General features: G+C 40.8%; 1 protein-coding gene across 1 annotated transcript; it reads right to left on the reverse strand.

Annotated features, from left to right (window-relative positions):
* Positions 1-5,580: 5,580 nt before the first annotated feature.
* On the reverse strand, positions 5,581-7,223 carry LOC115022920 (calcium-activated potassium channel subunit beta-2-like). The gene is made up of 4 exons (XM_029454033.1): positions 7,165-7,223; positions 6,844-7,014; positions 6,148-6,343; positions 5,581-5,865 (listed from the first exon to the last, which is right to left on the reverse strand). The coding sequence occupies exons 1-4, from the start codon at positions 7,221-7,223 to the stop codon at positions 5,581-5,583; spliced, it is 711 nt and encodes a 236-aa protein (XP_029309893.1).
* Positions 7,224-13,608: the final 6,385 nt, after the last annotated feature.

The raw sequence follows: 13,608 nt of genomic DNA on the forward strand, positions 1-13,608 counted from the left end.
TTGAAAATGTCACAGCGTTTTTTTAAATTATTATATCGTTAGCAGGTAACCTAACGATTACATGAGTTGTCATCACATCTGAGACGGAAAACATGTATGAAAGAAACTTTCGCTTTAGTGAGTGGGTGTTAAAATAACTCATGCAGCAATTAACCGATAAATGTCTAGTGGTGTCGCATGTGAGGACTTCTAACATTACCCCCGCGTTAGTGAAGTATGGCTAACCTGCTCCGCTCTAGCTTGTAGCCTGTGCTTGACAGTCACCGCGACTACTTTGTGTGGTGCAGCTGCTTAGTGGGTTAATCTTAAGTGTTGTTTCTTAGCTAGCTAGCTAGCTAACAACGCTAGCCAAGTTCACTAAGCAGATCAATGTCATCTACAATATGAAAACCTCGACTAAAGCTAATGTTAGTCTAGCGTTACTGCAATAAATGGGTGTCAGTCGACAGTTTGTCGCGCGACTAACTGGGTAACTGTTTTGATAAACAGTGAAAGCGAACACACAACAAAACACGACAAAAACAAACATAAAGCTACCTGTGTCAGATAGCTAACGCCAACCGGTTAGCCGCAAAGCTAGTCTGCCAGCACAATCATTAGCAGCGGCTAGCTCAGTATCCCATTCGTGCCCGCTCGGGAAGTCTCAAGCAGCGGTGCTAGCTCTAACGTTAGTCCATCCGAACAATGACGCTGAGGGGTCGGGACGGACCCGCTGTGGTGGAGAAAAGACGCCCCTAGCTCCCAGTGATGTTGTCAATATGCTGTAGTGGAATAAGTCTATAATACTTCATGATGATCTTCATCGTGCTGTCCCGAAAATGAACCGCACAGTTAGGTAGCACGCTAGCTCTACACAGCTAGCCTGCTCAAAGGCTGCTAGCGGGCTCATCATCACGGACCGCCCTCCCACACAGAGTGAGTGAAGTAGCTGGTGGAGAAGGCAGTCTGTCATGACATGGGACTGGGTAGGGAAGACGCTTGTTCACTGTTTTCTTCAATAGGAAATAAAATTCCTCTAAAGAAATGTCACAGAAGAGTACATGAGAAAACAGTGCCGAAATTGTTCTGTTGCGACGTGTGATACGATCATATGAGCCCTAAGCAAATCCAGTTACCAGCATGTGCTAGGAGGGAGCCCTCAGATGAAAAGTGGAAAAGGGAAATGTATTATTAATAGATGTATGATTGATTCTTTTTCATTGCATTGTGTTTTATTGCTTCCACATATGACTTTATGTTTTCCCTGCTTTGTATTGCGTAAGTATAAAGCCACGTAACTTTAAATGCATTTCAGTTAGACGTTTTAGGCCATGGGCCGAGGAACAAGTCATTAGCAACATGTCTCAGGTCTTTCCAAGAAAGCTCCAAGGCAGCTTCAGCTCATTCACAATGGCTGCTAGAGCTCTCACAATGGCCAAGCAAAGCTGAACACATTACACTAATTCTCAAGTCTCTGCACTGGCTACTTTATACTTTATAGAATTGACTTTAAGTTACTGCTGGTTGTGTATAAATCATTTTAGGGGGATCTAAATCTATTTCTGACCTACTTCTGCCCTGTGAACCCTCCAGGTAATTTGGAACAGGTCAGCTAACTGTTCCCAGAGTCAGAACAATACATGGTGAAGCTACTTTTAGTTAAGTGAAGTGAAGTGCGTTGTATTTATATAAATACCCCAATATCACAACCACGAATTTGCATCAGAGGGCTTTACAATCTATACAGCATATGACACCCTCTGTCCTTTTCGACCCTGGCTTTGGATAAGGAAAAACTCTCTTTTAGTTATTATCTGTTGGACCAAACTTCCCGAATATCTCAGATTTGCATAAACTGTAACTACTTTTGTGTTCGGGTCAAATCTGACCGATTTACTACTTTCATCAATCATAAATATTTTGTTTTACATCTGATTTCTTCAAGGCCTTATGATACACAGTAGGCATTTGAACATATACAATTGCTGATCACCACTTTCATTGAATTTTGAGGGGTTTAGTCAACTTTGTTACATCCATGGTGTTCACGGTCAAAATTGACCGGCATAAGAAATTAATGGGTAACCCTAGATTAATTTCATCCAACAGATAACACACACACACACACACACACACACACACACACGAGACTGAACAATCAGGTGTCATTTATGGGAACCCATTTTTCCCGCGCTCATGTGCCTATCCCCCATTTTTTCAAATCTTCTCACACACCCCGTATATATAGCCTTTATTTGTGCCTTGCTCTCATTTTACTCTGTGAGCACAATGAGTAGGCGACCGATTAGGCGATTATCTGTCAGAGAGGTTCTTGACCAAATCTTTGAACCAGATGAAGTTGAAGTTGACCCAGAAATAAAGGAGGATGTCTCAGAAATGGAAGACAACATTGATCCTGATTTCGATTAAGACTTTTGTGAGACGGACCAGTCAACAGATGGCGAGGAAGAGGCCCCTGAGGAAGAGGTCCCTGGGGAAGAGGCACCTGAAGAACCGGCACCTGAGGTGACATTCCAGTCCAAGGGTGGCAACTTGCTCTGGTATTCATCCTCCCAGGACAGAGGAGGCAGAGCGAGAGTGGAAAACATTGTAAGGATGACGCCAGGGCCAACACCGTTTGCAACATCTCGTGTGGATGACATCGAGTCCAGCTTCCAACTCTTTTTACCAAAGTCCATTGAGGAAATTATAGTGGAGATGACAAACCTGGAGGGGAGGCGTGTGTTTGGGGACACGTGGAGAGCATTGGACCAGGTAGACCTCCAAGCCTACATAGGTCTATAGATTCTAGCAGGAGTTTATCAGTCAGTTCCACAACTTCCTGGATGTGTCTGCATGCAATGCATATGTGGTGTGGACAGCGATCGACCCAACCTGGAATGTTTCAAGAGGAGACTCTTCCTAGCAGAGCTTGGGAAAGCTTTGGTGACTCCTCTAATTCAACGGCGCTAGCACCTTCCCTGCACACCAGCCTCTACAAGTCTGGTTAGGAGTCTGCGACCCCCAACCAGGACAGGGGCAGAAAAGGAAGAGATGCAAGCTCTGTGCCCCAAGAGACAATAAAACAAGCCTTACATGCTACAAATGTGATGCTTACGTTTGCAAGGCACACTCCGACATGATGGTAAAATGCCACTCCTGTGTGTGTGAACGATCACACACACACACACACACTTGACTATTATTTTGGATGTTCTGATGTTCTGTGAATTTTGGTCTCCGTTTAGTTTAGTTTTTTTACAATAAATGTTAATTACATTAAAAAATATACATTTTCAGTGTATATTCTTTATATATTTACTGCAGTTATTCATGTAAACCAGACATTGTTTACAGCTTAAAAGGGTGTTAGATAAAATTTGGTGATGATTAATGTTTTTTGTGTTGATGTAAGAGCTGTCAAAACAGACCGGTCAAATTTGACCGGGAACACCAAAGTAAGGGGGAGAAACGAACACAAGAGGAGGGTTAAAAACACTAATCACTTCCATCATGACTGCCTTTTGTGTTATCACTATTTTTACCTGTATCTTTTTAAACTGCCTTTTGTAATAAGTCTTTGTATGTTCTTTCATTTAATTTAATGTAATTTGGGTTTTATCACCAAATAAAAACACATGAATTTATTGTTTATATTTATGAGATCACCTGAAGGTGAACTTGTGACCCTGGAATCTGTGATTGGAATTTATTGTTTTGACCTTTAACTTTATTTAGTAATCCTAGGAAAGTGTTTCCTATAAATCTTAAAGTATACATTGTGTTATATCGCATCAATATAATATATTACTGCTTTGCATATGCAAAGTATAAATACTCCACCTTTATATGTGCATTGCGGTTTGGTGATCATGACCAACAAACAATCCTCTCAGGTTATATTGGCCTTCACCTTATGTTCATTCATTCATTATGACAGACCTACACATATTATTTAGTCGCTGACATAATGGATATCAAAAAAGAAGATATTATTGTTTTAGAAAACAATCACATGTGATCATCAAAATATAGGAACATTTGAGAAAGTACTCAAAACAGTCACATTCCTCAACATTAACAAACACAAACAGAGGACATTTATGGACTCACAGCAGTGTTTTCTGCCTTTGGCTTAAATACAGCTTGGTATTGTCATCTGTATGATATGTGATATAGAAAGCACATGCTCGTAATATACCATATTTAAAATGACAAGTGTAACAAACTCTTGTAAACAACTATCCATAAAACATCTTTTAATGCACCACGCAAAATCCAGTCTTCCTGTATAAACTGCCTGTTTGACAACCAGTTCCACTTCTGACAGTTTCTGCTGTGGAACATTCAGTTCACTTTATAAACAGTCACATCCTTCATCCGGAGAGAAAGTCAGCTGCTCCAAATGTTTTAGCCTAAGAGGAAAGTTTCAAGAGGTCACAACAAGGACGTTTGGTGGAAACAATCACCCGTTTCAAATGATATCAGTTGTTTTCACTTCCACTCTGTTGTTTTAGAAGGGGCAAACTCTAACTGCCAGTTTCCTACCCCAGAAGATGCATACACAACGATAGTTTTACTTTCAGTTGCTTTAGGTTTAGGCGAAAAAATATACGTGGGAAGTGTGCCTACGTTTGTTACGTAAAGTAACGTCACGTTACATAAATTCTGTATGTTACGTATGTTGCATTACTTTACCCTAAACTTTAATAGCCGGCCGGGGCCAACTCCAATGGTTGCAAAAAGAATATTGTATAAAAGTCTATGAGAAAAGGACCTTTCTTCTCACCTCATGTAATTACCTCAGTAAACATGTTCCTAATGTGTTGATGGTCCCAATCACTAGTTTCAAGTCTTCTTGCGGGACTACCCTGTGATTGACAGGACACTACCGTGTTTTCGCATTAGAACTTTAACCTTTTCACCGTGTGTTTCCAGTTCATAAAGTTAACTGTAACATTTTGGTGGCCTAAAATGTCTAAAATGTGTGTAAGTTTTCTCACAAACTCCGGTCTCCTGTTTGCAAGTCCTGTGTTTGTTTGAGCCATTCATATAAAGTGGACTTTGTTGGACCGGACTTCCTCTTTTGCTCCCGTCATAATTACTATGGCTGCTAGAAGTCACCACCTTCTTCTATTCGTATCCGTGAGCAGCCGGTGAATAGATGATAACAGTGTTATGAACCTAATCTCTATAAGATTTTTATATTGGAAGAGTTCTGTGGTGGTATTGGCCGATCACGCTTGCGCGAGCTTGGTTGTGTGCAGGTAAACAGTCCGTGTGGAGAGCAAAGGTTGATCACTTTGGTCGAAATGCAATCTTTGAACCAATCAGCTATCGTCTTGGCCAGGATATCCACTGGCTACACCAAAACCCCAGAAATATTGCCCGCTGTCCCCAGAGGCTTATCATCGTCACACAGATAGCCCAAGGGTTCCCGGATTGAGACCCTTCTAACCCATATCTAGAACGCTGATAACCACTGATGACGGCCATTTAATGGGCTGATATTATTCGGAGCAGGTGCACCAATCTCTTTTATGTCATATGTCCATCACCAAACCACCATATGCTTGGCTTTGACAGCTGCTGCAGGGCATTTCACCTCTTGATCTTCCCTATCTCTTCGCACAGTCTGGAGAGGTACTGGGTGAGCTTCACCATCACGATAATGAGGGCCCCTCCCATGAGCATGCAGGAGGGCCAGAGCAGCGAGTGAAAGACGATGGTGTGGTCGTACAGCCGCGTCAGGAGAACGTTCTCCTGCTGCTCGCTTGGGTCATAGAAACAGGGGACCTGCCGGTTCCCCTTCAGACGCTCGGAGATGTTCATAATCATGACATGCATGGCCACGCTGTCCTTCTGGCACCTTGGCACGTAGAAACACTGCAAGGACAGGATTGAAGGACACTGAGGTTATCTAGAGGGCAATCAGTTATTCATACTTTTTGTTTCGGTGATGGCTGATAAGCTTATTTTATTTTACAATGTTGAATACATCACCCTTCATGTATCATCTTTCAGCTTGACCAGGCATAATCCTATTGACTAACATTTTCTGAATTGAGAGCAGAGTAAGTCTACAATCAGGCCAACATCTGACAGCCATTGTCAACAATTGAAGCGCTTCAGTAATTCTCAGTATTTTCCCTCTGGCGCTGTACTCACTTCAGAGTTGGTGTCCTGGGTCTCATCACTGTGAGATAAACGGCTGACACGGCCCGTGTTATTGACGCTCACGTAGACCTGCAGACAGGGGTATTTGGAGACTCTCCAGCAGTCCGAGCCACAGTTGTAGGAACAGTTCATGTCTGCTGTGACCGTGGAGTTGAGCACAACACACACACCCTCCTCTGTCCACACACTGTGTTGACATTTAAATGAAAATCCAATTTAATGTAAACAAATAAAAAATAAAAACAGAAAACATTTCGGGGATCTCGTGTAAACGAGAGGAGGGGGAAATGTTGTTTCATTTTGAGAAGAAGGTCAAAATGTTGAGAGTAAACGTCAAACTTGTGAGAATAAATCAAACTACTAGTGTTTGCACATTTACTGAAAGTTCAACTTTATTCTCGACATTTCTACTTTATTCTCGAAATACAAAATAATCTTCCTCCTTTCATTTTTTTCCTCTTGCCTGGCCCTAACACTCCTCCGTACTAATGGTATGAAATTGGCTTGAGGTATAATTTGTTCCTTAAAATATGGTTTCATAAAGTATTCATTTTTGAATTTCCAGGTTGAGAGAGCACTGAAAGCAGTTTGTCAACAAGCACATGTGATGAATAAAACATATTTCTGACAGTCATATCAGTTAACTCCTTTATAGGCTGTAAAACAACTCAAACAACAGGCCTGTACCTGTCTGCATAGGAACGTAATATAGTGATCCCCAGGACAAAGTACATCATGACTGAAGAGAGGATCATTCCCAGTCCCAGGAGGATGGCTCGATCTTCACCGGGCTTTAGAGCTGTCACTGTCTTCTTCTTGTCCAATAAATCTACCTCACGGAATTTCTGGTAGATTGACCTAATGATGAGGACAATGAGGAGACATATTATATTTCTTCTAAGCTACAGAGCAAATATTATGACATACAAATCCAAGTGCATGACAGGTAAGGGTTTCTCTCTGGGCACTGCATGCCACCTTTCTCCCCTTTGTAAGTCAAATGTTTACCTCCTTTCATTTCCTCTGCCCGCTCCTGCTGTGTGTTTGGCCCCCGCCACAAAAAACATCTTTCCTGATGATCCACGTCCTCCTTTGCTTGCTGAGGCAGAACGGAAGGATTGCTGAAAAGACCTGTGAATTATAGTTTGTTAGCCGTCCGGAAGCACTAAACACTTTCACTACTAGGATCGTAAACGGAAATGTCAAGTCACCAGTTACAAAGCAAATATGTAAGACGACAAATCACACTGTACCTTTGGTGCATAGTTGCTGTCAAACTCAGTACTTTTGTAAGTATGTCCAGCTTTGTAAGTATTAAGTATATGCCTCTCCATAACCCTGCAAACAGCAGTTCCTGATTATCAGAGTATTGTGCAGTTGGGACAGGAAGCACATAGTGGTCTCCACCAGGTAAACATCTCATTTTGAACACAAAGCAACGCTCAAAGGGTAAACAAGATGACAGATAGCCACGGATGAAAGGTGTTAATGCTGATGAGGCGCTCATGAAAAACCTACCCGCTGTATCCTGAACACTTCTGCTGTCAACACAAAGTCATTGGGTCTTCTCTTGGCACGACAACAACACCTTCACGTGCTTCCTCTCGCTCTCTGCTGGTCCTACCGTTGCAGAAAACACATTCACATGCAGCTTTGGAACCATAAGTAACATTAGCCTTGATTCAGATGTGGGTGAATGGGTAAGTGAGACATTATGAGTTATGTGTTGCGGGTCGGCAAAGGGTTAGCATTAAGGTGAGGGTCGATGCAAACCCACTCTTGAGACTGCCAGGCATTTATTCCAAAACACAATTTAGAACAAATGTATTACCACTAGTTGTGTGTGGTCAAAAGTGCGATCCATCATGAGTCCAAATTGAATAAAAAATACAAATCCATAAAGTGGGAATCAACAATGAAATCCTTTTGAAGAAAAAATGGGTCAAGAAACTTTGCGTTGGTGATGTTGAAGTAAACATCCGGTGCATTTCAAGGAGAGGGCAAGCAATCAAGTAGGAATAATAACCAATGACTTTCCAGCTTACTTTCAATGGAAGTCCTTGGTACTTTTGGCAGTCGTTAAAGCATCCAAGGCACTCTGATTACTAACTAAAAATCTTTCATTGATACATGAATAACCAACGCATTTCGACTCATCAAGAGGTCATGTGACCTTGTGTAAATGCTGCCCACTTCATGACATGACAGTGAAAATATCTAAATCAATGTACCGTAACAAAGTCAAGACAAGAAGGATTTTGAATCAGAAATGAATGAATTAAGGTAAATGACAGTGAACATAACATCAAATCATATTGTTTATTGACTCCCCTTCAGATGCGGAACAATCAATACAGAATGGATCAACTTTTATATTGTATTCAGTAACCCCCACCCCGTCCTTAAGAACAATAAGCAGGCTCTTAATTTGTTTTAAGAGAAAACAACCTTGTAAGAAGCAGAATAGTTAGAAAATGAGCCAACAAGTTCCTCTTAGATGAGTAATTTCCTCATTGTATTACATTCCCAGCTGCTGAGGGAAAATGTTGCTGAGAGACAACTCTCCCAGTGTGACAAAGGGAATCTGAAGGAAACCATGCATGCTCCTTGAAACAGTCAACAAGGTTCTGCATGCACACCCTCAAAGAAGGGTCACACTGACATGTATAGATCTGTCTTACAACGTTACAATTGTTCTCCTCTATAAAAGCAGGCTTACCATTGTTCCCTGGAGTGTCTTAACCCTTGTGTTGTGTTCGAAAGCTGTTTCTGTCCTCTTGTGTTTTTGACCCATGATTTAACTCAGTCCAACACACTCAAGAATAATGACTATCATCCCATATTGTTTTTATTACATCATAACTAACTTATTATGCATTCATAACCATACAATCCTGTTGTCTTCCCAGACCCCAAACACCAAATTATACACGTTATTTTTAGAATTGGCTAAAATGGTCTAAATCAGTTTTGTAGTGTTGATATAGCTGTTGTGCAGGATATCATGAAGCCTTGTTCCAAAAAATGGATTTCAGCTCAATGTGAACACACACTTTCAGAAAGATGGCTTTACTTCTTGTACCAACTTTAAAAGGGTTTTTGGAGCAGGGAAGGAATGGACAGTTACGCTGTCCTTAACGATGTATGGGACAGGCAGTCTCACGGCTTAGAGCCTGACCTCGCAGGGCTTTCCAAGTTGGCTTCAAATGAAGGAAACATTAACACACACAAATGTAAAATGTATATTTTTCACATTCCAGATTGGTGTTATTAAAGGTTCCATGTGTAATTCCGAGCCATCTGCTCCAAACAAACAGGGGGCAGTATTTCACCTCTAAACTGGGTCCATACAATCTTTATACTTTAGTCGTAGTAGTTTGTATTCTAATTTATTCTTTCCATCTGTGTTTACTGGGCACTAATGTTAACCGGGGCTGTAGTCCGTGTAACGTTACCTTAGTTTGTTTATTGGACTAAATCCAAAGTGGCAGAAACTAGAAAACATTCAATCTTCTTTTCTCAATTATCAAAATTGACAGCGGTGGAAATATTATCTATTTGAGGCAATAAAAAGGTTTGTAATGAAAAATGTGAAATGGTTAACTTAACCAGTAAAGATATTCTAGACACAGGTTGAGAAGTGGTTCTGAATGATGGTCACTATCAAGAATGGTATGTATTTGCGTCCTTCATATCACAGCTCATTTAAAAAGCTCCTGAGTCTGCAGTGTCACCACATGAAGCACTGGAGGGAGACAGTCTTTGTGTGTCTGAGGGGATGCACTAGTGTGAAACTGCTTACCCCAGCAGGAACTTATTGTTCACATTTTCCTATTATCAGTTTAATGAGCTACATATCCTGAGCCAGAGGCAGATAGGATCAGCCGACCTCCCTGTATATTCTTTATGGGTGTGTCCTTGGTTCATATTTCTTCCAGCTGCCTCTCCCATATTGTGAGAGTAAAAACGTGACTGAATGAGCGATAAACCAAACATATGTACATACATATTTTTCATTGGCTTTTTTTTAAACATACAGAACAGCCGCACAACAATATCGAATAGGAAACAATGAGGAAAAAGAAAAAAAGTACAGTGACATTAACAGGTAGTTGCACAAAGTAAAGGCCCAAGGCTTATCTCACTGTGATGGGCTACAGAGACAGAAATATATACGAGATAATAAATAAATGTGACTTACTCAGCTGAAGTTTTTAAACCAACAGCAGCACCTCAGAATTCTGCTTCACCTGCAGAACATTACTGAAAGGGACGCAAAACAACTGCAAGGAGACGCAAACTGACTCCAAAGAGAAACAAGCAACCATGAAGACACAAAATAACTACAAAGAAATCTGAAATGACACAAAACAACTACATAGAGACAAAGATTGACTACAAAGAGACTTAAAACAACTACAAACGTCTTAGCTCCCATGTAGGTATATAATCTATCCGTTATATTATGGGACTATTTGTAACTTCCTTTGGATTTTCATTGAGTTTATATTGCATGTACATCATACTGGTGAAATAAAGATGTGTGAGGGCTCAGCTTTGATCCTTGCTTTTAGGTGTTTACTGTCACCCCATGTTTTAACAGCACTGTGGAATTCAAAGCCTGACCTGCTATCAACACGCTCTTTGCCAAGGAATGCAGTATGTATTTTTTGCTTTGTCCTTCCCGTGATTATTGCTTCCCTGTCAGGTGTCCCATAGTGTTGGAGCCTTTAGAAAAAATCACATGTTCCACTGCACACAGAGGAAGAGCAGATCAGTAGACACTTACCTGATCGTAATTGAATTAGGAGTAGTATGCAGTTACTTTGTTGTTGTTCCTCAAACACAGAGGTGAAAAAAAGGATGCTCTGATCATTATTATTATCTAGATTTATTTAGGCACGTGTTAGACTGTGTTAGACTGCAGCTCCCTTTGAATCCATTTCACATGTGTGAGACTACATCTCTTCTGTATTCCCAGCGACGTGCTGTGTGTTGACCCTCTGTTGGATCACTGTAGAGCACATACAGTCTGTGGTGCCTGTAATAATCTCTTGTCTTTGCACATCCAAATTACAGTAAACCCCAGCTTCTGTGTGAGACTAGTGTGTGCTGAGTTGAAACAGCAGTGGTGATACGTGCAATCTGTGAGATCCTACCTCTTGTCGCGGTGTTGTTATAATAATCCAGACTTTGGGCTCCAACTGTCAGCAGTGGCTCTCCGACATGGTCTCTCCCAGGGGCTGCAGCCGGCTACCTCTTATTTAAACTCTTTCCCTAAGTGAACAGAATGCCTGCCATACCTGTGTTAGTAATATGAGTTCCCTGTACAATGTCGTCATGCAGAAAATGAGTTGGCCCACCAGCAGAATGGATCTCCATTGTCCCTCCAAGTAACTAAGTGTGACTGGCTGGACTGTGGGCCTTGCACTATGTTTGCTGCTGCTGCACATCCACAGAGAAATTCAGGGTCAGTTATTTCAAACACCTCTGCCTTTCCATGTGATAAATGTGCAGTACGTGAAGACAACTTGGAGGCCACAGCTTCGAACGCTAACGAGAAAACATCGCCGTGTCCTGCCACCAGGTGTCGCTGCAACCTCAGAAACTGGAGAAAGATAAACTGAGTGACGCTTGAAGAGTCTCACCTTCACTATTGTTTCTTTTGTTTTTTATTGTGGCCGCAAACTGTTTTGGGTTTTTTTCAAACAATTTTAGGCCATAAAAGTAAAGGAATGATGTATATTTTTTATTTTACCATTGCTTCTCCACTGTAATGAAAACTATTTGGTTCTGCTCTGACAGTTAAAAGGATAGGCCCAGTGTTTCTGTTCATACTGTCTAAAGGTGCAAGTTGAAGACAAGTACAAGTCAGATGTTACAAAACTGACCAGTCACACGGTCTAAAAGGTTGTTTTAGTCAGGTATTTTATTTATTTTTTGGTTTATGTATGATTTGTGAACAAGTGGGCATTGTTTTAAATAAACTCAATTAAGTGGAATTGTTTGCTTTTATATATTATATTTTCGTATCACATGTACATTGTTTTTTTTGTTATTTTTACAAAGTAGTTTGAACGGCCTTTCAAACACTTTGTCTTTATTTGTTCCATATTTGTGTACATTAGAGATTATTTGCATGCTAGACTTCTGTAAAATGTGTTTATGTTGAAAATCATTTTTAGATGTAACGTGGCATATTCTTTCCAGAAAGCGTCATCTGTAGAGGCTACAGAGCTGATGACTTCTCTGTGGGCAGCGTCAGTCTGACCAGCTGGAGGATCTACCCCTGCAGACCCTGGTAGAGGAGCCATCTTGGCTGCAGTCGTTGCTCATCCCCCTTGGTGCGTGTGATTATGAAAATCTGTCCAGGCAGCAGCCTTGGATCAGATTGTGCTATAAGTGTGTACTGCGTACCTCTTCAGATAGTACAGCATAATACAAGACAATCTCCCTGAAGATCTCCAGCTCTTTCCTGTCTCAGCTGATGCTTCCCCTTTCATTATACCCTGGCCTTAGATTTAGCCTTGAAATATAGGATATAATGAGACAGCGGGAAAACAAATATTTCAGGATGAGAGAAAAGACTCAAGGGCAGATGGAGAGGTATTCATATTTATTTGAGGTCAGGCCTAAACATAGCTACGAAGAGGCGCAAACTTTGGAGGTGAAACAACATAGTTACAGGGGATGAAAGGCGATTCTGCTTCTTTGTTTCTCAGGATCTAAAAATAGCACTTGCTGAGCAGGCAGTGAAGCTGAGCTGCAGTCTCTGCTCTTGCTCCCGTTTCCACTTTTTCTGTCCCTCACTCTTTCACAGACATAATACATCATGTTAATGATGCATGAGAGGTGGGCTCAAATGTATTACAGTTATTAGGTCAAGCTGGTCTGGCACTAAATGTGAGTTGCAGTTATTCAACATGAAGCTCGAGCACAAGGAGTGTTATTAATATTTCTGAGGCGGTTGAGTCACTTGTGTATGGAGGATATTTTTGTGTCATAATTAGAATGAAAAGCCAAAATGCCAAAAGGATTATTATTTTACTATCCTTCTGTGTAAATGTTGTATATATTTTGTAATATTAATTATTATTTAGATAGAATAATATAGGATTAGATCGAAAAATAAAATGGAAAAGAAATGATTCAGCAGCCAAACAGGCTTTAATTAGACAACAATCAACAAGAAAGTGCAGCAATATAAATCCTCACTGGTGATGGAGCGACAAGGACATCTCACTTCCTGCAGTATATCTGTCTGTCCACTTTTACAGTTTCAGTTTGATTTACTCCCTAACATCTCTCTAAAACAGTGTCCTCTGACTTTCCAATTACCAAACCTCAAATGAGAAGAGAGTTGATTTAGTTTGTGGTTAATATTCTCCCAAAACAATAATTAGAACTGAACATCAAGATAAGGCTGTAACAGACAGTGCTGCTTTATAAATG

The sequence above is a fragment of the Cottoperca gobio genome, chromosome 17, assembly GCF_900634415.1.
Source record: "Cottoperca gobio chromosome 17, fCotGob3.1, whole genome shotgun sequence".
Taxonomy (NCBI): domain Eukaryota; kingdom Metazoa; phylum Chordata; class Actinopteri; order Perciformes; family Bovichtidae; genus Cottoperca; species Cottoperca gobio.

Bases quoted from the DNA above. Each gene is read 5' to 3' on its own strand.
- LOC115022920 (XM_029454033.1), bottom strand. From the start codon at position 7,223: ATGTTTTTTGTGGCGGGGGCCAAACACACAGCAGGAGCGGGCAGAGGA. The intron at 6,344-6,843 runs GTACAGGCCTGT...ATGTCAACACAG, and splicing joins TTACGTTCCTATGCAGACAG to TGTGTGGACAGAGGAGGGTG. The intron at 5,866-6,147 runs GTGAGTACAGCG...CTGTCCTTGCAG, and splicing joins CCCAGGACACCAACTCTGAA to TGTTTCTACGTGCCAAGGTG.